At 33.3% G+C, this 27,823-nt stretch overlaps 1 protein-coding gene across 3 annotated transcripts in view; it reads right to left on the bottom strand.

The window, feature by feature from the left end:
* The window catches only part of LOC140744446 (uncharacterized), a 241,516-nt gene that overhangs the window by 124,140 nt on the left and 89,553 nt on the right, over positions 1 to 27,823 (bottom strand). For 2 of the 3 annotated variants that reach the window (XM_073076033.1, XM_073076034.1), the window contains exons 8-9: positions 26,408 to 26,557; positions 20,382 to 23,252 (exon numbers count right to left, since the gene is read on the bottom strand). In XM_073076033.1, the coding sequence (XP_072932134.1) occupies positions 22,735 to 23,252; positions 26,408 to 26,557 (668 nt within the window). In that variant the 3' untranslated portion in view covers positions 20,382 to 22,734. Of the gene's footprint in view, positions 1 to 20,381; positions 23,253 to 26,407; positions 26,558 to 27,823 lie in introns of those variants that run through there. The other variant, XR_012102547.1, reaches the window with a different exon arrangement.

Raw genomic sequence — 27,823 nt, 5'->3', positions numbered from 1 at the left:
TGCCTTCCTGTTGTCACTTTACTCGTATTATGCTAATTTTGAGTGCTACACCAGTATTTTTTGTTCGTCTACGGATATCATCATAATTTTTGATATCATCATTACCAACTTTGTCACGTAACTCTAAGTATAGGTTCCTCTATATCATGTTGAGTGCCTGAGTTTGTGATAAGGTTAAAAGTATAAGACCGAAATACTAAGCAGCTCATAACATCTATAATATATGATATATTATGGAACCTTAGTACGTGCACCCTCATCTCCGTAATTTCAGAGGTTCTAAACTTTCTGTGAGCTTAGGATCCACGTGCCGAAGTGAGCAATGCCTTTGATAGGTTCTATTAGCGGCTAACTTGAAATTTGGGATATGGTGTTATAATATCTACTAGTCCGTGATGTAGATTGCTATGTTGAAGGTGGGAAAAATCTTTGTGATTTAAATTTATCTAATCTCTGTGATTTATCTGACTTCCATGGCACCACCGCTACATCTGTATCTATCGATCTTATTAAAACAGTGATAAGCGCTGCGGTGGTTTGGTATAAAGGGGTTTTTTTTTTTTTTTTTTTATAATATGAGAGTAGCAGACGAGCATGCAGTCCACCTGATGGTAAGTGACTACTGCCGCCCATGGACATCTGAAATCAACCCCAGATAGGATTAGATATTCCTACCTGAGGTCGGCCACAGATGCGCCGCTACCCCTGAGGACTAAGCTGGAACGCCTCGGAAAAGTCTATCTCCCTTACCACACCCTTCAAACCGGAACACAGCTGTGCCTAACACTGCTGTTATTAGGTAGAAATAGGTGTGGCGGTGGTGCCGCCGGAGTCGAACCACAAAGGGTTCTACCACCTTCAAAGGAGTACAGGAGACATATAAATTATCCCAGGCGAATTAAGTTACCCCTAAGCGAAAGCAACGCATCTGTGGCTGATGTTGATAAGAGTTGCCCATGGACAATAGTAGCCACTTACTATCAGACTAAATTTAATGATAATTTATTTAAAAATGTATCTACGGGAGTAACTAAATAGATATTGGTAAAATGTGAAATCATAATTTATCTAGAAATTAGATATGACAAGCGAAGAGGAAGGCAATCACTAGCGATATAGCATTAAGAATAATCGCTCGTGGCAATATTTCTTAGATGGATCCGACATTCATAAATAAACCATTTATTATTTTCGCCATCAATCACAGTCATAGACGAACTAACTAAATCGACCCCTAATGCAAGACACACTTTCTGGTGTTACATCTGTCAAATTGATCGCATGTAAGCACTGTGGCATTCTGCCAATCTAAGTGCAGATACCTAATTCATTTGTCAGAGCTTAATACCGTTCATTTGAATTCAATCACCGTGTAAGCCTCTGCTCAATTGTAGAATTATTTATGTTTTTTTTAAACAGTTTTTAAATAAAAGTAAAAACAAATTTTAGCGGTCTGTTTCTTTCCTTCGTCTATGATTATAGTACAGGCCACTGACTCAAGTCTGAGCTAAAAACATGAGAAAAACATACCACGTTTCGTTCGCATATGTAAATCTGTCTGTATTTGTGAAACTGTCGCCTTTTCCACTTTGCGGAGATTGCTTTAGCTGTCTTTCAACGCATTAATTTGAATTGTAGAAACGTCTTGAAACAAAATATAAAATAAATAGAGTAAAAATAATGTTGTGTACAGAATTCTCTAGCATTTTATAAGATAATTTGTAGAGAATATACTCTACATTTTAAGTAATACTTACTTTACGGTAAATTATATATTTGTTGAGAATAAATGAAGATTTTTCTCCATAGTTTAATATGATTCTCAAGGAACTGGTATATTTCAACGGCAATGAGATTTATAAATTCTACAAATGATGCGATGAGCATAGAAGTCACATACAGTCACTTTTCAAAGAATTAGGAAAAGGTAGAACCCGTATTCCATTTAACGATCATAACGATTTTGTTTTGCTTTTCTTTTTTTGTACTTTAGTAATATGGAAGCTTTTAAAATATTATCATGCAATTTATCTTTCATTTGGCCTTTTACAGAGATACCTACTCCTTAGCAAATAAATTAAACATAATTATGTGAGCATGCAAATTGCAAGAAATAATAGTTTTTACAATGAACTTTTAATTTTTACAAGACCTTTATCCTTATTATCAACACATTAGTCATTTACTAGACGAGTTAAAGAAAAAATAATATAATATGACTGGTAGCCCATAGTAATAATGGATTAAACTAAGAACTTGGCAAAAATCAAATGTTTATTCGCACATAGCATGTCACTTCCACTTTGCAAAAAATGTCTCGGACATCTGAAAGTATTTTTTTGTACAAATACAAAAAAATACTTTCAGATGGTCATTTGAATATTTTATCTACTTATAAAAAAATAAACCCACGCTGCCATATAAAAGAGTTAACGCTGCTGTATTATAATTCGAAGGGCGAGGTGTTCATGAATATTTATTCCCGATTTTAGGGGTAGCAACGTATTATTGAATATCTATGAGTTGCCTTGGTCACTTGACATAATGGCTATAGTATTTAGTGCTATAGTTTCTTATTATTCAAAAAAGCAGCTAGTTTGAAATCCACTTGACAATTGTCTTTGCTGCTCGTAATATTGCCAAATTCGACCGTTATCCTATCTTAAGTGTCCATTACTGAAACACAGAAGGGATTTTAACAGTATAATATATTTTTTACAATCGTCAACTTATTCAAAATCAGATGACTTTTCATGACTCAAAGCAAGATTGCATATTCAAAAAATATAAAATAGAAAAAGTATTTAATTGATTTAACAGACATAGTTTTGCACTTGCACATAATCCATTATGATGTGATTGTAAAATTAATTACTAGATGTAAATAATTTTATCTCATATCTCATATAATTAAGACAAACTTGATATTGTACATCTAAAATCGATAACGAATGCATTTCTTCTAAGGACAAAACGATTTTTTTAGTGCTGGTCTAATGTAAATATATCTATCTATCTGTCGTAAAAGGTTAGGCGGTTCATTTTTATTAACTAACATAACCGCCTCCCATTTAGTCGGCGCCGTTATAGGAAACAGACAGCAATGACGACTCATCGCCCATACAGATGGAATGATATCGCCAAATGACGTCATTAGGCGGGTCAAAGCATCGCTGGAAATAATTTTCTTTTCAAAGGGCCGAGGTGGCCCGCTATTAGGCACATTATTCAGCGTTACGTACATAAAGACTTGGCTTCTCTGTAATAAATTTCTAATAGCAAATCACTTGGTTTTTGTGATATCAAATATTCATTGTTACATTTTTGTGGAATTAAAGTAACAAGTGAGTGTGCTCTGTTACGATAAATGGTAATAGTAAATAGAATTGTATTTGAGGATGGTCTGGCATTCATGTTTTAGGTTCGTAAAATATGCATACATTTTACAACTACAGAATACATGTACTCTCATATGGTGTAGCAACTATATTGAGAGCGGCCGAATTATTTCGACAGAAATATATGGTATTTTAATAATTTCCCAGATAGGTCATTACTTGATTAATCATCATTTACTTAATATTTATTTACACACAGTAAATAAAGGGAGAATGCTTAATTTTATATACAAATATTCCTTTTCTTAAAATCACATGATATTAATTTCGAACTACCGCTCAGTATGTAATAATTGGAATCATGTTATAAAAATGGGGTGCGCTACTGTCGACAGATCAGAAATTGTCCAATAGTGGGCACGGCACGGTGGTGCTCTGAACTGTTTGGTATTGTGCTTGGATGTTATTGTTACTCTGGTGGCATTAACGCTTATTCATTTAAATGTTTTAACTATATTTTTATTAATATTGGTTGAATCAGTTGAATCGAAATACCATTGAAGATCTATCTACGGGGGCGCCCACATGTTTATGCCACGATAATATGGCACTTTTCAGCCCTCTTTTCTAATATTTCTTACAAAATCAGTGTTTATTAACAGTGGTTCCACTTTCGTGCCTACAATACAGTTTAAGAAAAAATAATATAATTGCCTTGCACAGTTTGGTTTTGTGAAAAAAGAGCAAAAATAATAAGCTTTAAAATAACAATTTAACCTTGCCATGCCATTTTAATTTTCGATTTTACCTGCTTTTTACAGGAAAATTTATAAGGTAATGTTTTATGAGTTTGCTAATGAAACTGAAAATTTATAATCTGCCAATATTAGCTGTTCATGTTGTTTGCGACCCTGTGAACCCCGATCAAAGGTTGTCGGTGCCAGGCGCAATTAATCTTTAGATATACTCTGCATGCAAGATATCATTTTATAAGGGAAGATTAATATCCAGGTTACGTTTTTGTAGATTGAATGACAGTTTGAGTTAAGTTGAAATTAAACGGAATATTTACAATCTACTCAGTCGTACAGTTAGCTCCAAAAGTAGGTGAACAGGTTAAGGTTTCAAAAATATCCAAACACCCAAGCGTTCGTAAATAGCTAAACACAAGTAGTATAATGTGAACAATCTACTCAGTTTTACAGTTAGCTCCAAAAGTAGGTGAACAGGTTAAGGTTCAGGTTATTTTTAAAATATCCATACACCCAAGCGTTCATAAATAGCTAAATACAACTAGATGAACGTGTTAAAGTTTTAAAAGTAGATGAACACTACAGTGTCAAAAGTAGCTGAACAGTGACATATCATATTAGTGACGTTAGCCATTTTGCACATACGGTGTTTAGCTACATATATACGCTTGTTTGTATACTGTATAGATATTTTTTGAAACCTACTTTGTCTACTTTTGACTGAGCTGACTGTACAACCGTATGGGTGTACCTAATAGGTATTTATGGAATTTTGATCTGCTCATCTACTACTGGAGCTGACTGTACAATGAAATTGAAAATGTATTTAGATTTGCTGTTAATTAGCCAACTGGTGCGAAAATATGCTTTCAAATTAGAAATTTTGATTCGTCTTCTAATTTGACAGCGGTATAGAAGGTTCCGGTTTCTGTAATTGGGGGTATATGGTAATCTTATAAGGTTAAATGACTTTTCTAAATTTTTTTTTTTTTTTTTTTTTTTTTATAATATAAGAGTAGCAGACGAGCATGCAGTCCACCTGATGGTAAGTGGCTACTGCCGCCCATGGACATCTGTAATCAACCCCAGATAGGATAAGATATTCCTACCTGAGGTCGGCCACAGATGCGCCGCTACCCCTCAGGACTAAGCTGGAACGCCTCGGAAAAGTCTGTCTCCCTTACCACACCCTTCAAACCGGAACACAGCAGCGCCTAACACTGCTGTTATTAGGCAGAAATAGGTGTGGCGGTGGTGCCGCCGGAGTCGAACCACAAAGGGTTCTACCACCTTTAATATATTTATTCATGTAATTGTCTTTGTGTCTGTAGCGAAAAAAGAGATATAAAAGTAGAAAAAAGTACATACTTTCTTCTTAAATTATTATTTATTTTAAGATTTTACTATATGAAAACCTAGCTTTATTTTCTCGTTATAAGCCAGTCTTAGTACCTAATATTGCTTTAAATATAACAAGATATTCAGTAGAATCAGTGGTATTTTTATTTTTGAAATATCAGGCTCATGTAGGTCCATAGGCACGAAACAACTATACCTGAAATGTTGGGCAGTAGCTCACTTAATAATTCCATACAAAGGAACGGAAATTTGGATCAGATTTTCAAAATTTCATAGGCAAAACGTACTGCCATAATTTTCAGTGTAAAGAGCATACATATGGACTGTTTGGAAGTAAGCAAGCTCTTGGCAACGTTGTGAATGTTCGCGTTGTATTCGCGTAAATTTTGCCAAATTTTCGCAATAGCCATATAGTAAGTGTGTTAAGGGAGCGTGTATCCCGCGGATAGAGCTGGCCGTAAACGATCTGTGATATAAGTAAAGTCTGGCATGGTTTAGTGTCGGATGGGTGACCGTTGATGGGATTTTATACAAGATTTTGTGCTTCGGAAAACGCATTAAGCTATCGGTTACATTTGTTTTCATTGGATAGCAGTCACTTAAATATACAATAATTAAACTAGAGGCGTTATAGAAAGGTCATATAAAAAAATCAAACAGTTTAAACCGTTTACTGTTAACCGTTTAAAAGTAACAGTTGAAAAAATTAATGCGGTTACATTACAATCGTTTTACATACAAATCTGCCACCCTCGATTGTATTGCAAATGATGTTCATACTATTATAAGTAATTAAGTTTTGTTTACAAATGATTGCTAATATATTTAAATCATGGTCCATTTGCATTAGCTATTTGAACTGTTCTAATTATGTCACGTCAACTCCAATCGAGCGTTGTGGTTTGTGTATGCGGTTAATATTAGGGTAGTTACAGAATTTCATAACCGTTACTAAAACGACTCGATGTAAAATATACAATAAAAGGTCCGAATCCGCACTGATATAGAGCTATAATTAAAGTAGGATTAGATTAACCTTCTTAAAATGAAAAGTTTGATTTCATGATAAAAAATTACTTATAGCGGTTATGACCGGAATTTATATATCACCATGTGTTACAAGTCTGTGACTAGCACTGTTTTTTTTTGTATAAAACTTCATAATAATAGAAATAGTTATTAGTACAATTTTATTAAAATTATTGATTTCAATTTCAAAACATTATTTCTTACAAAAAATATGTAATAATTAATTGCAACAATTTCATTTCGATGCGATTATTAATTTGAAAATTATCCGAATAACGGGAGTTTCAATTAGAATACGTATCTGTATCCGAAACCTGTTTCCTACAACAGCCCTAGAAAATATCACACCTAACTAGATCTGAAATTGACGGGACGTAATTATTATGACACGCAATCATTAGTACGTTGTTTGTGACAGGATTTTGTTTGCATTCCAATTTCTAATTTGAAAACAAACAATGACATTTGTGACAGATGAAATAAAATGCCGTGAATATGTTTAAATTGTTATGTGCACGTCGTGTTACTAAACTCGTAGTGGGGGGTTACTACCATCTCTTAAAACAATTTTATTTTAATCATACTTTTACTTTTTTGCAGGAAATTTAACTTTTTAATCAAAATATGACAATTTCAGTTGCTTTTATACAATGGATAAGCGAAAAATTAATAAAGGTTTAAGTTTGTTCATCTGTGTATAACGGAATATTTTACTGTTTTAAGGAGGATATAAGTTTAAGTTATAAAGACGTTTTTAAAAGATGGTGGTAGGCCCATTGATCTGTATTATAAAAAAAGGCCGAATTAAAAAAATGGCAAATAAAGAGAGAAATAATGTAACCAATATCACTCTCAGAATTTAGATGTATTCAGTAGCACCTCTTAATATTATGTTAAAATCCATCAAGCCGTTAGTGTTGTAGGGTATACCAAAGATAGACATACGCGTAGACACATACTGTATGTATGTGTCTACGAGTATACCAGTATGTTCGAAAAAAATATCTTTCGGAGTAAGGGAAAAATACCATTTGTTCATAGAACAAGTTTATATCGTTTTATCATCCTATGGTGGATTCCGACGATTCGAGTTTCTACCAATTTATATAGGACGAACAACCACATGGCTCTTTCGATGCGTGTGAATCTTTGGACCGTATTTTAATCTAGATATCTAAATCCCTGTCCTATTTTTTTTGTCATATATCCTTCTTGAAGAACTATGTGTTCACCTGCAAACTATAAACGGAACGTGCAATTTCAAAAATAATACTGATGCACGCGTTTGAGAAGAGTGAGTTTTGTTTTGAAAGTTATGTCGCCAAAAAAGTGACTAGACTAAAAGCAAGGCTAAACATCTTTTTTGAAATGAACCTTTCTAAGATTTTAGACAAAAATACGTTGTATTTTACAGGTCAGAGAAAGTAGGAATGCTTTCGTATGTCATTCTTTTTAATTTACACCTCGCGCGCTCTTTAGGTTAGGCAAAAACATTATATAGGCCGTCCATTTTAACTAGACCTCTCCTTGACATGCTAGACCTAGTTAATTTACAAAGTGACTGAGAGATTTGTCTGCTGGTTTTATATTCGTTGTAGACTACCCGTTATTAATAATAAATGTATCCAATGTTTTACCGAAAGATCGTAGTTTGACAAAGGCAGGGTAGATGAAAATTAAATGATTAATTTTGGTAGGCACGGTAAGATTTGTGGAAAAGATGATTAAAAAAATAATCTCAAACAATAAACTAAGACTGGTTTTTCAAAATTGTTAAGAATGCAGGAGTTATTATCTAATTATTGAGTTAATCTGTCTATTTTATTTCGTACCCAAATATGGCTATATTGACAATGCCGGCTTAGTATGAAAATATTGTCAACTATCAATCTGTGACAGATAAAACACAGATTGATTATTATTATTACTAACGGTCGTATACGGTAAGCGCTGTTAGAAAAACATATCAAAACCAATACTTAAACTACTTTTTTAAAGAAACATAAGCAGTACACATAAGTTTATTTTATGAAGTCCCCGCGCTTATGTTGGTCGCATCTGGATACTTAGCTGATAAATTATTATGACATAATGTATTGCTCATAAAAGGCTTTACTTTAATGTATAAGTGCGTACATCATTACAGATTATCCATAAATAACATCACATAATGGTTTAGTCCCTAGTCGCGACACAGGTGATCCAGTAACCCTCACATACTAGGAAATTTATTATGATTACGTGAATTACGTGTACGCTATTGAATAGAAAAGAAGCATAAAGATAGTAAACTTGTATTATCATCGGCAATTAGCCAAATTCTCTGATATCTAATCATTTGCAAAAAGAAAAAAGAGCAATATCTAAGTTACAACTCTTTTATTAATGACGTAATAATTATAATATTTTAAGTATATATTTTTTTCCTTTGCCTTTATAAGTTATGAGTTATTTTTTTTTGTTTTTAATGCATTTAAGACATTGTTTGTTTTTTTTACATTAGTTTATTTTATAAGTATGTTGCATCATTTGACAATAAACCGCTATATAATTATAGGTATATTACGTCAATAAATGAAGCAAAACAAATGTTTATATATGTATATCCCAACCTATTAACATATAAAAAGACCTAGCCCGTTACCCTGTAACAATTCTTGCAGCCGTTCTATAGCAGGAAGGCATCATTTATAAATGGTCCCTTACGTGTATCGCCCATTATAACTAGACACCTGAGCTCGGCGACTTGGCAACGCGCCTGGCTATAAGCCTTACCGCCCTATTTGTATTGTCAGGTTTCGAACAATTTTATCAAAATCCGATTTCATTTATGCTATTGAAGCTCAAATATTTATGGACTAGTCTATTGATAGAATTATAGATTTATAATCTGTACAATAAAATAATAAAAAATGTTTAATTTTTGTGCAATTCTACGCGGACCTGAGGTCTTGATCGTGGTCAATCTTGACACAAGTCAGTCACTATTTGTGGGGACATATGAACCTGAACATCTATGAACTTCATTGTGCGTAAAATAATAAGAATTTGGTTACGCACACCTTTCTTCTTGATATATTGTTAAACATAATTAAGGATACAACTCTGTTATGAAAATCATAACAAATGATCTTGAAATTATTGTGCAAAAAATACTTAAATCATATCACCCTGACATATTATTTATGTTAAGAGGGTTAAGTGACTTCTGAGCACAATTTTACCAGTACATTATTGCGAAGGACCAAAATTATTACCCAAGCACCCAATGCAATAACTTTCGATGTCCAATAACTGTTCAATAACATGATTGTACGCGAGCAGGGTTTCCTAGCAGGTAAATTCTGTCCCTTAGCCCGGGAAGGGATGTGTAATAAAGATTAATAAATAGCGGGCAACGCTTGACCGTATACGCTTGAGCATGACCGCAATATGTCGGGTGAAGCCTCGAATTGCTGTGATATTCGAAAAGGGAAGAAATTTCTCACTTACCTTACTCTTTTGCCTTCGCTGTAGGTAAATATGTCGTCGGGTTTAGGAGGAAAGCCCAGTAAAGATTAACAAACACCGCTGCGCTTGACCGCTCAGAACCGCAATATTAGCAAGAGAACGTAAAGAACTATTTTTATACTACCTACCTCGTTTTACATGTTACCCTCGGAAATATTTGTAAAGAGAAAAAGGAGGCAAAAACAATTTCATATCCGCATGCTATAAGTTAACATCCTCGTAGAGATAGTCTTTATAGATTGTCTGGAGGCGCCTCGAATGTATTTGCAAATTTAATGTAGTAGTGATCTGTTCTGATGTTCTCTGGATGCACCAATCATAATAATATCTTTGTTCTTTTTGAAATTTGTATAAATCGTGGTATAAACAGGAATAACCCAAAGGTTTCCTCTTTGACCTCTCAATTGTCAATTGAGGTCCAAGGTTTGAATCCCAGGCATCTTTATAGTTCCCAAAATTATGTTTTTATAAGAAATTATTTGTATTCATTGAAAAGACTTGAGCTTGAGAGAAGCGATCCACACTTGAGCATTGATGTTCCTGATAAGAGATCTTTGCCCAGCAGTGGGACAGTGTTTAATTCAAGGCAAAATTATGTTTTAAATCCAGTACTTACTTAAATTAAGCTTAATTACAACTGGTTTAAATCCTAGGTAAGAAAAAAGCCATTTGGAACACCTAGATAATCAAGCTCAGGTGTCTTGTTATAATGGTCGCCTCGAAATAGCTGCCGTCTAACCTAAAAAACGTAGCCGTAAATTAAAACCGTACAGTACCCTTACCATGAGTTTTTACTTTTTGACAAATATGACTGTTTTAGTATTTGTTTACGCATTGCCCATACAATTCCCAATCAGCGCCCCTAGCGGATTGTATCAGAACTGTAGTATCAGTAACGTAACATTAAATGTATAAATTGACAAAATGGCGCTTTATGTTTTGTATCTTTTTTTGCTAACATGTCAGGCAGACAAAAAGACTTGAGCACTTACTTATTGTTACGTTTACTCAGTCTGCTAAAGCAAACGGAACAGAATAATGGAGTGAGTAAACGTAACGTAAAATTGTGGGATGTTTTGAAAACTCATGGTAAGGGTACAGAACAGCAGTCTACATTTACAGAAGCCTTGTACAAGTGTTTCGGTTTTAGGAACAGTAACATCTTGTTGGGTAAACGTTTCGTAAGCTAGGGATTAGACGAGAACTGAATTAGAAATGTTTATTTGAATCTCGGGAACGAGACTTTATGTAAACACTGTAACTAGTTGTATAATTTATAGATGTATATACCGGGGTACTCTGGGTAGGTAGATTTTGTTGGTAAAACCTTTTGTAGCACCACCCGTAGCATCACCGCTACACCTGTTTCTGCTTAATAACACCAGTGTAAAACGGTATTGTTTTCTAGTTTTAAGGGTGTGGTAAGGGAGACATTATTTTTCGAAGCGTTCCATCTTAGTCCCGTGTGGTAGCAACGTATCTGTGACATACCTCGAATAGGAATCTAATCTTACCTAGGTTTAGTTTTTGATCTTGAAAAACACATAAACGTTCAGATCCACAAAATCTGCCAGCGGTTTTAAAGTCAATCACACAAGAATAACTTGTGTTTCAATGCAATTTTTGTAAGGCATTGACATCCTTTTTTGTCTAAACCATTGTTAAACTACTGAAAGCTCGCACCGTATATTAGATAAGACATAGTTATACCCGTACCGTGAGCCTAAACGGCTTAGACCTAAACCCAACAAGCAATAAAACCCAAAATGAATTAAGTTATATGACCGCTGACTGTAAACATTCAAATTATACCTCGGATTCCATTTTTATTGCCAAATCTTGAAGAGGTCAGTTGAAATCATGCCTTTCATGAATAGATCCGCTATTTGTTCGCCAGACACGTACACTCGTAAAAGGATCGCCAAGAATTTTAAAAGGTCTGCGTCATTGCTTCATAAGCTTTGCGGCTCATGTCATATTTCAAGACAAAATGTTTACGTTAACTAAAGTTCTGCATACTAGTTGACTTATGACTGCTTTTAGAGCGTTCTCGAGTATTTTGATGTGTCTTTACAGAACTTTTCTGGTGGAAATCCTAGATTTAAAAATATAAAGATTTCAAAATTGGTTGGAAATGAGATGAGAAACTTAAAATAAAGGTATTAATGCATTGGTTGTGATCAAACCGTCAGTCTTAACCCGTGGGGTGTGATCGGTTTTAGAGATTTCTATTTATTAAGGATAGATTAAAATATAGGACAGTCAATACTGAACAGTTGGATTGCATTGGTTCAGTTTTTAAGGAATAAAAGAAAGTTTATTAATTTACGAATTACATTCAAAAATGTTGTATGAAATACGAAATCTTCCAAGAAACTTGTTTAATAAAGTGGCCTAGGATATTGCGGTCGGTACCTGCGGTCAAGCGCGACCCGCAATTTAATGATATTTACTATATGGCGGGTCTTAACCTTAAGTTTGGGTTTTGGCATTATCAACACATAGATGGTTATTTGAGTTCTAAGGGTTCCCTAGTTTTACCTGAAATTCTCAATGAAAAATGAAAGCAAATGCTACTGAATTAGTAATATTTTAAGGTAGAACCTTTCGTGGTTCGACTACCGGAACAGGAACTACCGCAACTCCTATTTCTATCTAATAGCAATGTTAAGCGCTGCTGTATTCCGGTTTAGACGGTGTGGTAAGGGAGTCATACTTAGTCCTCAGGGGACAACGCCTCTGTGGCTAACCCATGGTAGAAATTTTATCTTATTTGGAATTGATTAGATTTTAATGGGCCACGATCAGGTGGACTGCGTGCTCGTTTGCTACTTCCAAATTATACAAAATATGATAGAACTTGTAACTTTATCCTGCAAATGCACAATCCCAACATTCATTCGAGTCCTTAATAGCAGCAGTATTCATAAGGCAGATTCGATCTTTTGCGTTTTATATCAAATCTTCAGAATAGCATTGCAACTACGATCGACGTGAAATCTATTCTTTGTCAACTTTAATACAGATATTCATGAAAGGCAGTATTTACTCACAATCCTACTATGGGGTTAGTTTCGAAAAAGTCAAGCGTCACCTTTACAATATGCAACACGTTAAAATTATTGTCATTGCTACCACAGTCAAAATTTTTACAACAAACATTTTAACATTCCCAGCCGTACAATAGTATATTATTTTAAAGCAAGTAGCTGAAGCTCAAAATATTTCCGGGCTTTCCATACTTCGTTATCATGTCACGTTCTTGCGCTTACGACACGACTGTGCACCGTTTGTTTCTCAAATATAAAATAATCCACTAACCAAGGACAATGTTAAAGTAAAAAATACGTAAAAGTATTGTTATTAAGCTTATATAGTAATTTGTGGAATATGAATGCTTATTATATAAAGGTAAATAAGTGCTAGAACGAAAGCTAAAAGTATAGTTCTGTAGATGATGATAATTTATAAAGTTAAGGAAGATCAGGCGCAGTCGGGAGTTGGATTAGTAACCGCTAGTAATTAAATTTCATACGCACTTCCTTGCTTCGGAAAATCGAATAGTAGACATATTTTTTCGAAAGACTTAAAGTGGTTTAAAATCAAAATGAGTTATAGTCTACCCCATTCTTTCCTCAACTTCCTTTGAACACAACCACATGATACTTGTTAGAACATCCGTGAACAACAGAGAAAATTCAATCCACACCTAGATATGGAAACGATCAGTGTATATGAAGTCATATGTATGTTCTTGTATTTGTATGAACATGACATCTACAGGGAATACTAATTTTAGGTGTGCATAAAAAGCGTTATTCAACTGTAGCCGCTACAAATCCATTAAGCATTCTCATTGTTAATAAACTTCCGCGAGAGCAACTACACACGGCGGAGGTAATCTAAAATAATTTCGTGGACGGACACAACTGCGCCCTGTTGTTCCTTAAATATAAAATATTAACCACAAACGGGTGCGGAAGATAATAAGTACAAAGGATACTGAAATTGTTCAGGATGTTAAGCGGTAGGAACAAAGGGAGTTTTAATTTTTCATACTCCGCCAGCGCCGTAAATCAGCGGCCAAAGTCATCTTGATATATTGCCGCTAAGCCCGCTCCTAAATTGAAACTAAGGAAATCCTTCAATTGTTGTTGCTAATTTTTATCTTTCCAAAATTTTTCATGAATAAATTTTACTTTACGTGATTTATTGGTAAGAATGGGAGACTATGGCTTTGTTTGAGTAGATCATATTAGGTACAAAGTTAAGCAACTGGTGTTGTTAGTTGTAAGTATGACAAGTAGTGAATATATCTCGTTCTTCCGTTCTTTGAAGTGCATGTTAAACCGTTAGTCCCACAAGTCATTATTGTTATACTGTAGTCATCCAAAATGGGTTAGCTAATAATCATCTTTTTTATTAACCAACCCATAGACGCAACGTAAGTATGCTTTATGTTCTTTCCAATTTGAGTAAGAAATAAGAGTGCAGCAGTGAGACATAAAAGGGTTGCGTTCAATAAAAATATAGGGTTATTAATGACGAAGTCAGAGAGATTGTCAGTTATCTTAAAAAAACAAAAAAACTTCATTTATTATTATATTAGACTACCGACTATTCTACAATTAAGCTTAGTGTTTTGATTTCAGGCGGATACCGTGTGCTGTCGGGACCGCGGACGAGTGCTATTAGCGTACCCGTGGTCCCGACAAAGAGCGTTCAGAGGAACACCGTGGGGTTTTAGCCGGTAAGAGTCCGGCATATCCTCTCCACTGCCCCCGCAGCTGAGAGGAACCCATGAAGGGTTTTCCCACGAAAAAAAAGGCGGATACCGTGTTCTAGTAAATTCAAGTAACAATATTATAAAAACAATATACTTAATTAACCTTTTGGAAATTGCCCTCTAGATATTTACTAATTGCCTATTTATTTGCAGACAAAACATAATACGCGTGATATTTATTAAAGTTTGATTCTATTTCCCTTCCTCTTTATAATTAAAATCACTCACCCATTTCCATCTATATAAATATTTTGTCAGCAAACACCGAGTTTTCATCAAGCCTTTTTTGAATTTCGTTTTAAACCTTTTCCTACCTGTTACAGTATTACACGACAGGACACATGAGATTTAATTTAAATATGTAGATGTCGGAGGCGCCTAAGCTTAACGAAGTGTAAAAATTTCACAACTCCGTCTCCTCATATCATATATTTAACGCCAACTTTGTTGGTTAACCCTTAATCGGCCATGGCTTCAAACAAGTTGATTTTAATATACCAGTACGAGGTTATATTGAGATTAAAGACTTGAATACTAAAAAAAAAATTAGTAGGTAGCAAGTAGTTTTTTTTTTAGGTAAATAATTTATTATAGGTAAATAATTTCCCACTATTTTAGAAAAAATATACCAACGTAACTTATTTCGTACATTATCTTTATAGTAATAGATAAAATACATGTTCTACTTTACGAAATAAAAACAATTGCATACTTAGAGGAATTTTTCTGGGCGTAGTTTCAAAAACTATTTCAAATTTTGGGAGAAAATGACCGTTAAAATGAACTTTTAACTTTGAATGACCATTGACATTGACAGTTGACGTTTAGAAAGAAGCGTTGGTAGAAAAAATCTTAGAAAAACTATCGATCTTAATATACGTTCGATTTATTTTATTATATCTGTAGAAATAAAAAAAAAGAAAAATAAGTTTGTGGGCAACTTTGAGGTGGGAAATAATAGTCCTATGGCTTATTAAGGGTTAACACAATGTTTTGTGAGACCCTTAAAGGTGTGATATGTTTATGCCTTAAATACATGCACTTCATAAGTGTAAATAAGTGTTTTTTTTTTGTTTATTTTGTACGTGCTTGTAATATTTAAGTTCCTATTATTGATTGAATTTCAAAAGTTTGGTAAGTTTATAGACTCGTTCAGATTTTCGCTTTCTAATTTTCCAAAAAAAGTATACAAAGGATTTTTTACAAAACGCATTTTAAACGTAAGCCTTCAACGCAACAACGCGTTATAAATGGCAGGATTTTGCAATTTCTTTATTTGTTTATAATATAGTTTGATGACGGATCTTTAACAATTTGCATTTGAGCATGAATAAAAGTACCTATACCGGTAGTATATAATGGACATATTTAAACTCAATAATATTTCCTCATCTGAGTATTCTTTTCAAAAAATTGAAAATCTTTGTTGCACTGCGAAATTGACCTTATATACGTAATCCAATTAACTAAGTTAATTAGAATACGAACTTTGATATTGAAACTAGTCTCTATATTAAAATAGCTTACAATTTTAATGAACAACATTATTACAGTGAAGCACCGCAAGCAGTACTAAAAATAATTTAGATGAGCAAACAAAAACAATGACCATTAAAATAAAACGATAAAGCGTCCATAAAACTTTCCATTCGGCATTCCACAATTAGCGTTCCTGAAGAGAGATAAAAACGCCTACGTGACCGTCCTTTGTAGGTATATTTACTTAAAAATTAATACGCCGAAAGGAATAATATGGCTTCGTGTTTTGTTTTAGAAATATCTAAGGTTTTCTTTTGTGCAAATTTCTATAACATGACAGGACAAATTAGTTTCCATTTTTAATATTTTATCAAACTATCGAATATTTGCCTACCAATGGTCGAATAATGACAATATATGCAGTAAGTGTCATATGTCGATCTTGTGAAGGCAACACATTCAATAGATTAACAACGGGAGTAGGTTAGCTGCTCGAGCCTCCCAATCCTGATTTTTCTACTTTTGAGAAGGCACCAATTCGTTAGTTCTCATGAAGCGTGGACTAGGGCTATTTGCTCCGAGGAGATTTTAAGAGGATCACTGAAGCACCTGAGCGTTTGTATGGAAGAGGCGAGGAGAATTTAGTGAGTAAAAATCTCACATAATCCAAACTTCACCAAAAGATCCGGTATCTTTTGAAAATTTCTCCCAGAGCAAACAAAAAATTGCTAGTCAACCGAAATCATGGCGTTTACTTGTTATAGGCGTTTATTTAACTGGCACACGACGCTTACTTACTCGGCTAATAAAGTAAGCACTACAGTGAACGATTTTACGTGAGTATTGTAGTATTCAATTAAAATATAAATAAATTAATAAAACCAATCCTTGTAAAACGTTCACAACAACTAGAACAAAAATCTAAATTCAAAATTTTAATCGAGAATCGAACCATAAACCCCGCGAAGAATTGATAGAAGGCCTAGCGGGCCTTTATAAAGAAGCAAAGTTTTAGTTTGTTTCCGTAATAGGCACAAGTACGCAACTAAAAGAATAAACAAGAATTTCCTGGAAACTACGATTCAACTCTGTAGAGCCGATACTGTTAAAAAGAAAAAATACGAGATGGCAATGGAAGAGAAGGTATATAAATATCGAGATATATTTTTTGTGTCCAATTAAAAATTCCTTAATGAGGTGGAAGTCTAAAACAAAATATCATTTTGAAGATAACTAAGAATTTTGTGAACTTATTTTTTAAATCTTGAAATGATTTAAACGAAAACTTCGAAATCAGTGATATCCAATCTTTATGAAATTTATCTTAAAACTGAGTATGGATCTGTATCTTATTTCATTTAGGATTTGATACAACGAAAAGCAATTTATAGCTACGCATGCGGCCTCAGAATATTCCGATTTTATAGTGTCGCACTGCGTCGCGTCCAAATATTACAGGATTTGGTGCTGCAGTGCATAAATTGGTGGTATTGAAATAAATTTGTTTCTCGTCTTCCTTTATTGGTTAGTTATTGGATTTGTCTTTCTTTTTCATTATTTTTGGTAGTTTGTCGGAAGTGCGATTTTGGGAACTGTGTACTTATATTGGCATTAAACGAATGCTCTGGTTTTAAGTAGAATTAAAGGCAAATATATTATGATTTACAAATTAGTCTTTAAGGATGCATGTTTGTTTACTGTTTTCATCACAAAAACAAAATAATCAGACTTTATTCTAACTAAACTATGGACTAACTGCGTAAACATAAGCAATAAAGTTTTTAGAATGATATTAAAACGACTACAAAAACATAACTCTACATAAAAGAAACAAATCATTACAATATAACCAAATAAAAAGTATTGCAAACTAAAAAAGATAAAAAGATGGTTTACATACGTAATATACCGAAGTCGGGCCGCCAGGTATATTTCTGGAACCTAGAACTAAAAATAAACAATACGTTTATTGAACAAACCAATCTTGCGTGTACCGTAGATGAGTAAAATATATAGATTGATCATACCTAACAAGAAAGTGTACACAGTTTTGAGAATTGAAGTTGCGTAAATAAAATATTGCCTCGTGTCCTTTCTGTAATGTGCCTAAAATGTTTGAAGTACTTATTTATTACGTAAATTATGTAGTATTAGTTACTTATACGTAAATTTTCCCTAAAAATGTTTTTATTTGTCAAGAATTAAAATAATAAATGAAAAAAATATCCTTTTGTGGCTTCACTCAATTTCAAGGCAGTGAAGTATCTTTCTATTATACTTATCAAAGGGTGTACCTACGAGTATTTCGTTCCCAATATTTCAAGCCAGTGTTGTTCTTTACACTATTAAGTTTAAAACTTGGCATGTAGCACGCCTTGGCACGTTACAGCTATTTTATTATCGAATGATAGGAAAGACACATTGTTAGTTTGGACTATTTTCTGACTTCCTGGAAGATCTGTGAATTGTGATAGATCACGAAAAACTGGAACGGTGTTAGTTCGACGTTCTGAGAAATATGTTTGTCATACGATTGGAATGAGGGTGAAACGAAAATTTTGAAATTGGCATCGTGTATTTTGAGCATTATAATAAAAAAAAGTTATTTTTATTTAAAAATAATCACACTTAGTTTCCTTTCCGTATAAATTGGACTTTATAGCACGAATTGCTTTTATTAACTTATTTCTTTTTCGTGACTATTTCTATGACAGCACATTTCTAGAACATTATAATAAAGTTAAAAAAAATGCGACTTTCGTCCACCTAAGCCTGAAGCTACAATCATTACTCGTATATTTAATTTTTTTATTCTATTTTTTAGCAGATACATGTCTGCTAAAAAAAGTGAGTTTTAGTTTACAGGCAATCGCACTGGCGAAGTATGGATTGGTGGTCAGGTTTCTTTCTTTTTTGAAAAATAGGTCAGTATTTTTATAAATACAAATTCCTAAAAATCCAGCTTAGTTTAAAACGATGGAAACCAGAAAATCGATTAATATCACTTTTCCATCACTGCACGCAAAATCCCCATCTAAGATTTGTGTAACTCACAAAATTATTTTCTTGTTTATTTTGTGGCAACCCCAATAACGCTGGGAATTTTCGATTCCACGTTTACGTTCCCCATATTTATTGCCAGAAAAACGTTGGATATAATATTAAAAATAAATTACCTCTGGCTTGTTGTGATTTGGTGGAGCTTGTCAAAACATTCGTCTTGCTTCTCTTTTCAGGTTATTGCGTTCTATAAATCAGTATTCCTTTTGATTTCTGTTCTGTTTACCTTTTTATGCCAACTAAAGAAATACAGTTAAAGGATTTATGGTTCAATTGTAGTTTAGAAATATCTCTTATTACATCAATATTAAAGGTTTTCTTCGCAAAACTATCGTACTACGTATGTATGTATTCTATGTATTTATGTGAGCGATGTCTCCTTAGCCTTGCGTACTTGAAATTCGTAACGAGAAATTGAAATAAATCACATCTTTAGGATCAATTATTCATTTTTATTAATAGTATTTTTCGTCATGGCATGTTTAAAACTAATCACTGTTTTAATAGAAAATTCTTCCTACTAAAATTCTTCTTTGTTTTATATCCAGAAAATAATTCTAAAATTCGTGAAAATGATGGAAACGAGGAAACAAAAGGCATGAATTCGTTAAAAATTCATAAGGCGAAAATTGGCGTGTTTGACTTACGTTTGTTCGAAACTGTAGTTCAAAGATGATGAGCTCTTTGAAGTTTCTTGATGATCAGATACTTTGAAACTGAATAATAAGTAGCACAAAATGTGAAAGTAGCAAGAAAGTGTAAGTAATGTATGAATCGTAAGCGCAAAGAGAATATAACCACTACGTTTTAACTATTTACAGTAGTATTATCGTAAACAATTAGTTTTTTTTATTACCTGCATTAATCGTAATGATTATATCATACTAAACCTTAAGTAAGTACTCTTGAGAAGTCAAACAAGAATTTTAAATATAATAAATTATCTCGAAATATATACAAAGTGATTATAAGAAGCTGAAATTAGTACACATGTATATATATTTTTAAGATTAACACTAAATCGAAAACATTCATTGAGTGAGTGATAAAAGAAATAAAAAGACAAAATTTGTGCAATTATTTTAATGTAAATCGATGTACGACATAAAAATTTATCTGTACACTGTCATATTTTAATTAAAAACTAATCAAGGTCATTTGGATGTTAGAGTCAGTCATTGAAACATTGGTATTAATTATACATCACCTATTTTCTAAACATTTTTTTCTATACATATTTGGCCTTGATGGTTCTCGTCTGAATAACTCAGTTTGTTTAGTACTTAATAGATATTGCAAGATTATATAGTTTTAGCTTTGTCTTATATAAGTCGTAAATAATCTACATAATCAATCATGCATGGGTTATAGCTAGTGGCAAAACATGTATGCATTTCATTTCTTGCGCGCATCTACGTTTTGGATGTATTATTAAACTATCGATCCCTTTTTCTCAGATAGCAATAATGAAATCTTATTAACCTCATGGGATTCGACACGAGTCGGTTATTAACCCGTATCTTACTGCACTGACCTGCAATCATCAACGACCTATTACTGTCCCAATACTGTTCACGAGTGTCACGGGTCTCCTCTCAGAGTGAGACGGATTAGATTAGTCCACCGCGCTGGCCAAGTGCGGATTGGTGGTATACCTTTGAGAACTTTTTTTAAAGTCATTTGTAATGGAATATGCTAAAGGTTTGTTGCAGAAATAAGTGCAGCTGGAATCTTTCGTCGTTGCCTAATATTTCAATCTGTTACTTTGCCTAAATCGGGACAATCAGTTAGTTTAATAAATTTTAAATACGCAATTATTATAACATAAAAACCATTTTTTCTAGACTTTAGTACGTACGAAAATTTACTCTGGTTCTAATAGGATTCATTAATACGAGTATATAACTATCTTCAAGTATTAGGAATTTAGAGCATTTTTTATAATTTAATTTAACGCTTTCCCCCTTGCAATATCTGTTAATACTAAAATTTAATTTAAAACATACCGACCCAACATTAGATTTTTTACAGACTCGTATAATTATTTTTACAAAACTAAGAAGTAGGTAATATAAAACTCAGATTAAACTATGGTTCTAAAATTTAAACAGTTATAAATTATTTCCACTTGACAACTTCCGTAGCTTTTTTAAATAAGAGACCCTTTACACATATCAATTATGTCACGATGTTTAATTATGCGCGGAGAACATTACCAGAAATATATGAGACAAAATCATGAGCAATCCAGAGTTGTATCTAATGAGGGAAGGAACAAATACGCAAAAATCCATTTACAAGAAAACATCGTGACAGAATGTCCTGTGTAAATGACATAAGGCACTAGAAACACACTGTGTTAACGTAGTTACATTACTTAAACACAGGTGAAATTATTAAAAAATACTCAATACATAATAGTGGCCAACAACTACCAAAAGATATGTTTATAGTTAGCTATCCTACTTAACGAAAGTAAAATACAATTATAATTTATAACCTCTAAAAATAAGTAAGTACTTTGTAAAGGACATTTTTACCAAAACAGACTTGATCCGTCACATGACAGAGCTTACAGCGATAAAAATAGATAAACTTTTGTCTCGCTTGAGTGTCTAATAATCTTGGACTCATTTACTGGATTATCTGAGGATTCTATTATTATAAATACCTAAAAATAAAATATTAACATAACTTGTTTTTGGCTATCATCAAGATCTCAAGCTAAGTATACAAATAAATCTATTGAGTTGACAGAAGAGCTGTCGATAATAAAACTTGCTCTCCCCAATTCATTTGCGGAGTTACAAGGCAAATTGTTTTTGGCTCGTAATTCAATTCAAATAAGTCTTCAAAATTGATTTAGCTAAGTCCATCTTAGTCTGCGGTCATTGATCTCAAATCTTGCAAAGTATGAAATTTCAAAGGTATTGAATTTAATAATTTATTTCTCTTAAGCATCTTATCTTTACGACACAAAACAATTTTGTATAGTTTTAGTTATGAGATGAAAAACTAGTCAACACAATTTTAATAGAAGTCTCCCTTGTCCTTTAAAGAGAACGCGATTATTTCGCTTCAAATAAAATTCTGCGCATTGACTCAAAATGTAATCCTTTTAAACAACAATGTTATGCATATAAAGAAGTTTGATAAAACGAATTCAAACGCTCTTAAAAGTATTATAAATCAATACTTTTCATTGAACTTAACATAGGCGTTGAAGAATGAAATCACAATGCAACACAGTGCGTTTCTGTGTCTACACTTTGAAAACAGTTTGCAGTACAATAGGAAAGTTTCAATTAATATCACAGTTTCTGTATTTAAAAGTAGGACAATACAAAGTTCCTTTCACTACACGATTCAACTAGAAACAGTAAGTCCTCGATACGTCCGAACACTGGCCGTTGTCGTCTTGTCACCCGAAGTAGTACTGTGCGTTGGAATATCGATATAAACTCCGTGTGTTAGGATCGTTGTCGGGTTGCATTTGTACTCTGGGTAGGGTCTTCACCGCAACACCGCGGCCTAACGTGCCGTGTGGCATAGTTCTGAGTGGCATCTCTATAGGGAATTCGGCCACCTGGCCATACATGTTGCTACTCACATGAGGATATGTGTTTGGCACTGGTCGTCCTACGTATCGATTGATTTTGGGACTGAGTGCTACGTTCGTGAATTGCATTTCTTGTTTGAGACCGGTGTCCACTGAGTCCACAGGTCCGGAGAGACTCGTTATGTTGATATCATTGTCGACTTCTGAGATGCTGTCGTTGAATCCGTTTGGGATCTCTGTGGTAGCGGATACGTCAGGTCCTTTCGGTTGTTCTGAGTTATGCTTGTGGAGAACGCATCGGATCACGCCAAGTATGACGCAAAGCACAAACGCCATTGCCACTCCGCCAATGATGTAGACGTACATGATGTCAAATTGATCTGTTGAAGAAAAACTCATATTATCGCAAGAATATATACTGTAAATAAAGATTACTTTTTTAAACCAAATAAAACTATCTCCGCTAACAGCCTCACATTTAAGAAGTCCGGCATAGAGAGTCAAATCCTTTGCATGGGAAAATTGTACATTGACCATAATATAAAAGATTATTACTCCTGTGTCGATAACTATTACTGATCTTTTAATCACCTCACCTCATTTTTAGTTATACATACATACCCTTTTGCTGTTTTATAATCATCTATCAATACTGTTCGTGCTTAAAAAATATTACACTTAACCTCATCCAATTCATTAGCTATCGAAACTTGATAATTCATAGCCTTTAGTAGTCTTCCTAGGTAATTAATAACTAACATTGGTTAAGTACGGAACTTGAGGCGTACAGAAGTTTACCGTTACCTAATAAATATTATCAACAGACCCATGAGGTAATTTATAGCACTTGTGAGTGTGTAGGTAACTTTATCGGAAACTATTGTTTCTGGTACTATATGGTATATACTATATGGTATTATGGGGAAGTGTTTCGGAATTTATATCATCAAAGTTAGGTTGATGATATATGATTTACTAGCAATTACCCGCGACTTCGTCCGCGGAATTTTTAATTACAGGAATATTTAGAAGTAAGTATGTGCAGTAATTCTCGTGCTTCATTTTAATTTATAATATTATATTATCTACATTTAAAAATTCTGAAGGGAGTTACTAAACCATAGTGGTTTTGAAATGGGATCAATGAATTAATCCTTAATTTAATTAGTGCCTTAAGAAACTAGGATCTTATCTTATAAAAAAACTTGTGAATAAGCTATCACATTTATAATTATAGATACACTAAAATATCTTATGATTTGACCAAAATCAATTTAGAATTTGAAGTAAAAAGGATTCCCACTGAATCTATCGTAAATATAGATAGCCAACATACATTTTAATATAGTTGAAGCTAAATGAATTCAACCGCACCATTAAGCAGTGCATAGACAAAATTTATGTGTTTTGGCTTATACTCGTACTAGAAAAGTCAAAAATTACACTAGATAAAATAAGGATTGAATATTCATAGATACAAAGGCTGAGAGAGCAAATAATCAAGCAAACGAAACAAACAAGCGTCAAATAAGATAAAGTTAGTCTAAAATAAGACTAATTAGGTTTTCTATCGTCTCCCTATAATTCATAATCCCAAGACTTTCAATGATTACAATACAGCTCTTACAACTTTAGAATGCCTTCCGAAAAGCAACTTGACCTTAGAAGAGAATACTCAGGGCTATACGAAATTATTTTATTTGTTTAAAGAAACGGGTATCAACTTGAGAAAATAAAGAAAAAAGAAGCAAAGACCAAAGTTTTACCGTATTATTAGTTTGTCACACTACGAGTGGAGAAGCGAGAAACGATAAACTATGTCACTGATAAGCTAAAAAATGTTTTCTTGATATGTAGCTTATCTCAAAGATTTACTGTTTCCTAAGCTTAATGAATAAAGACATGAATATAAATATACACATCTACTTGGTATTTTTGAATTGTTACTGTGTCTGTGTATTATAGATAGAAATTTAATTCAGAATGCCTACATATAGGAATCCTATATTGGTAATTTTTCTATGAAATACATCATCTTATTATATGACAATATAATTCTAATCTAAATCTACGATTATATAATTATATCCCAAAATCTATAATGTCTGAATTATAATCATTACTTTATTCTGTAGTAGCTTCTCGTGAATCGCTGTCGGTGTAACAGTTACCTTATTTAAGGGATAATATCTCTCCATTCAAGTACCAATATCTAATTTACTTAGTCCAAAACTCCCAGCATTAAATTTCTTTACGAGTTTTCTTTTGAACATCTTAAAGAAAATATGAAAACTTTTTAAGAGGATTAAACATTAACTTGTTTCGTCTGTATTAAAGTAATTGATTATTATTATAACTTTTAATAAATGAACTACACTTATAGAGTTCACTTCGATGTTTTTGCGGATATTTTTGTAAGGTATTTTTATACTGACGATTATGTTTTCATCAAGTTCACGGAGTTTATGGAGGCGCCTAAGGGTAACAGGCATGCTTATTTTAGTATCGATTTTAGCATTTAGCTTATTTTAACATTTACAAATTTCCAGAATTCGATACAGTTTTAAACCTCTCACTAAAACGCGTTTTCTATAATGTGATCGGAGGGAGTCGCCAAGTCGACAAATCGTGTCGCAGCATAGATGCAATCTCCAAAACGCAAATCAAAAGTGGCTTGTCTGGTAAGGCCTTATCCGATTCCGTGGCCGTAGAACCAGTAATTGAATATAATAATCGTTAATTCAATAAAAATATTGTTGTTATTATTAAGAACCATTTTCTGTATCTACTTACAAAAAAATAAAATAAGCATCTTATTACGAGTTCTTTAGCATAACTTACTATTACCAACTTTACGTAGTTTTATTTGGACACAAATTTACTTTATTGTTTACTCTAACCTAAAGCAGAATACATTTTATTTACATAGAAATAAGCCCTGTTCCTTTTTATTCGTATTGAGCCACAACAACTCCCTAGCCACAGCGCTTGCGGATATAAATAGTAATGCAAATTTGGAATAAGGAAAATGCATACTTTAAAACCAACTGTGGTTTAAAAAATAAGTTAGTTGTAAACTTCCCTTTTGTTTTCTCTTCGAATGCTTTTGAATATGATAATTAGGCTGAATTATTTTAAATCGTTTGTATGCAGCAGTGTTGGTTTGAGAACAACTGTTTCAAAATTGCTTTGTTCTAAATGTTCAAGCTTTTTAATAGTTTTTTAATAGAATTACAGAAAGAATATACGGTTTAAGTGAAATAATACTGATATGAGTGGCTGGTTATCGAACTAACTCCATATGGAACTGAAATCTTACCGAAGGTTGACAATTGATGTGTATTTTATGTTGCTATCCCTGAGGACTAAATTGGAACACCTCATGCTACCATACTACATTCTTGAAGCCAAAATATAAATAGCACTTAGTGCGTATGTCATAATCTGTTAAAATATTTAAATGACTAAAATTACAAGAAGCAAATATTACTACTTTTTAATTTCCAGGATGAAGAGGATGAAACAAACCACATACCATCATTAGGCAACTGGTGTCTAGGAGGAGATACAGAAGGTTCTTCCCTAGTTATGTTGAAGGTAGGGATCGACGGTCTCTGAGGAGGCACTGCTACCGCCGGTGCTGGTGGCACCGCTGACTCCCCCCACCATCTGTCGCTGGACTCGTCTGTAACAGAGATGGAAGTTAGACTTGAAGATGACGACAGAGTGGAATAGACAATAGAAAATAATATATACGAAGACAGTCAGTTTAACCCTTTGTGGTTCGACTCCGGCGGCACCACCGCTTCACCTATTTCTCCCTTATAACAGTAGTGTTAAGCACTTCTGCGTCCTGGTTTGAAGAGTTAGTAAGGAAGACATACTTATCCGAGGCGTTCCAGCTTAGTCCTCAGGTGTAGCGATGCATCTGTGGCCTCAGATAGGAATATCTAATCCTATCTGGGGTTGATTACACATGTCCATGGCCAGCAGTAGCCACTAACTATCAGGTGGACTGCATGCTCGTCTGCTATGCACATATTGTTAAAAGGTCAATCTTTAAAAATGTCTAATAAAAATATAAACTTATCTCATAATACATGATATTTATGTAGGTACAGTATCTGCAGTGGAAACTGTATTCTAACATTATAATTACAAGCTTTCTACATCGCCGTGTTTAGCTAAAGCGTCTCCTCTTTAATTGAGACTTGTTATGTCACCAACTGTATTGCTGTAAGTATTACTGTTTGAAAGGATTAAATAGAGGCGATGTTTGAAACGAGATTTTCTATTCAGATGCGTTTGAAAGGAAATGGAAAATTTATAATTAAATCTTGTTAGTAAATAGGTCTTGTTTGCCTAAGTCGAGTGGTACATTTTTGCCTAATAAACCAAAATCCAGCAGTGCTACTTTCATAGTTTATAGCCAATTCTTTTGGTTATATCAGACGAAGAATATATGAAGTTGGTAAAAATGTAAGTTTAAATCAATTAACAAATTAGTAATTTTGAATATCTAAATCGTACAGTGAAACATGCGTAAATAGAATGATTTGCCAACTTTGAGTCGAACTCGCACATGGAGGCTTCCGTACCACCAAATGTTCATTATTTTTAACTTATTTTTATTCATTTTATTATTTCCAACAATACTTAGTTATATGACACAACAATAGAAGGCGTTGGGGCAATAATACCTAAGTATTATTTGCCTCAACGCTATCTATGTTTGTGTGATAACTAATTATGTCACATAATTTTTGTGTGACATAATTAGTTATGTCATGGCGTTGAGGTGATGATGAATGATACGTAAACAACGTATAATAAAATAAAAATATACAATATGTTTTATGGTTCTTATTTGTATTTATTTTAATACCAGTCATAGTAGTTCACGGGTTGTAAAAATTTCAACACTTTTCCTAGTACGGTTTAACACTTAGAT

This window comes from Epargyreus clarus, unplaced genomic scaffold (genome assembly GCF_041222505.1).
Source record: "Epargyreus clarus isolate Ecla_fem2 unplaced genomic scaffold, WU_Ecla_fem_2.2 ptg000008l, whole genome shotgun sequence".
In the NCBI taxonomy this organism is placed as follows: Eukaryota; Metazoa; Arthropoda; class Insecta; order Lepidoptera; family Hesperiidae; genus Epargyreus; species Epargyreus clarus.
Note: the sequence above shows the minus strand (reverse complement) of the source record. Positions and strands in the feature narration are given on the sequence as shown.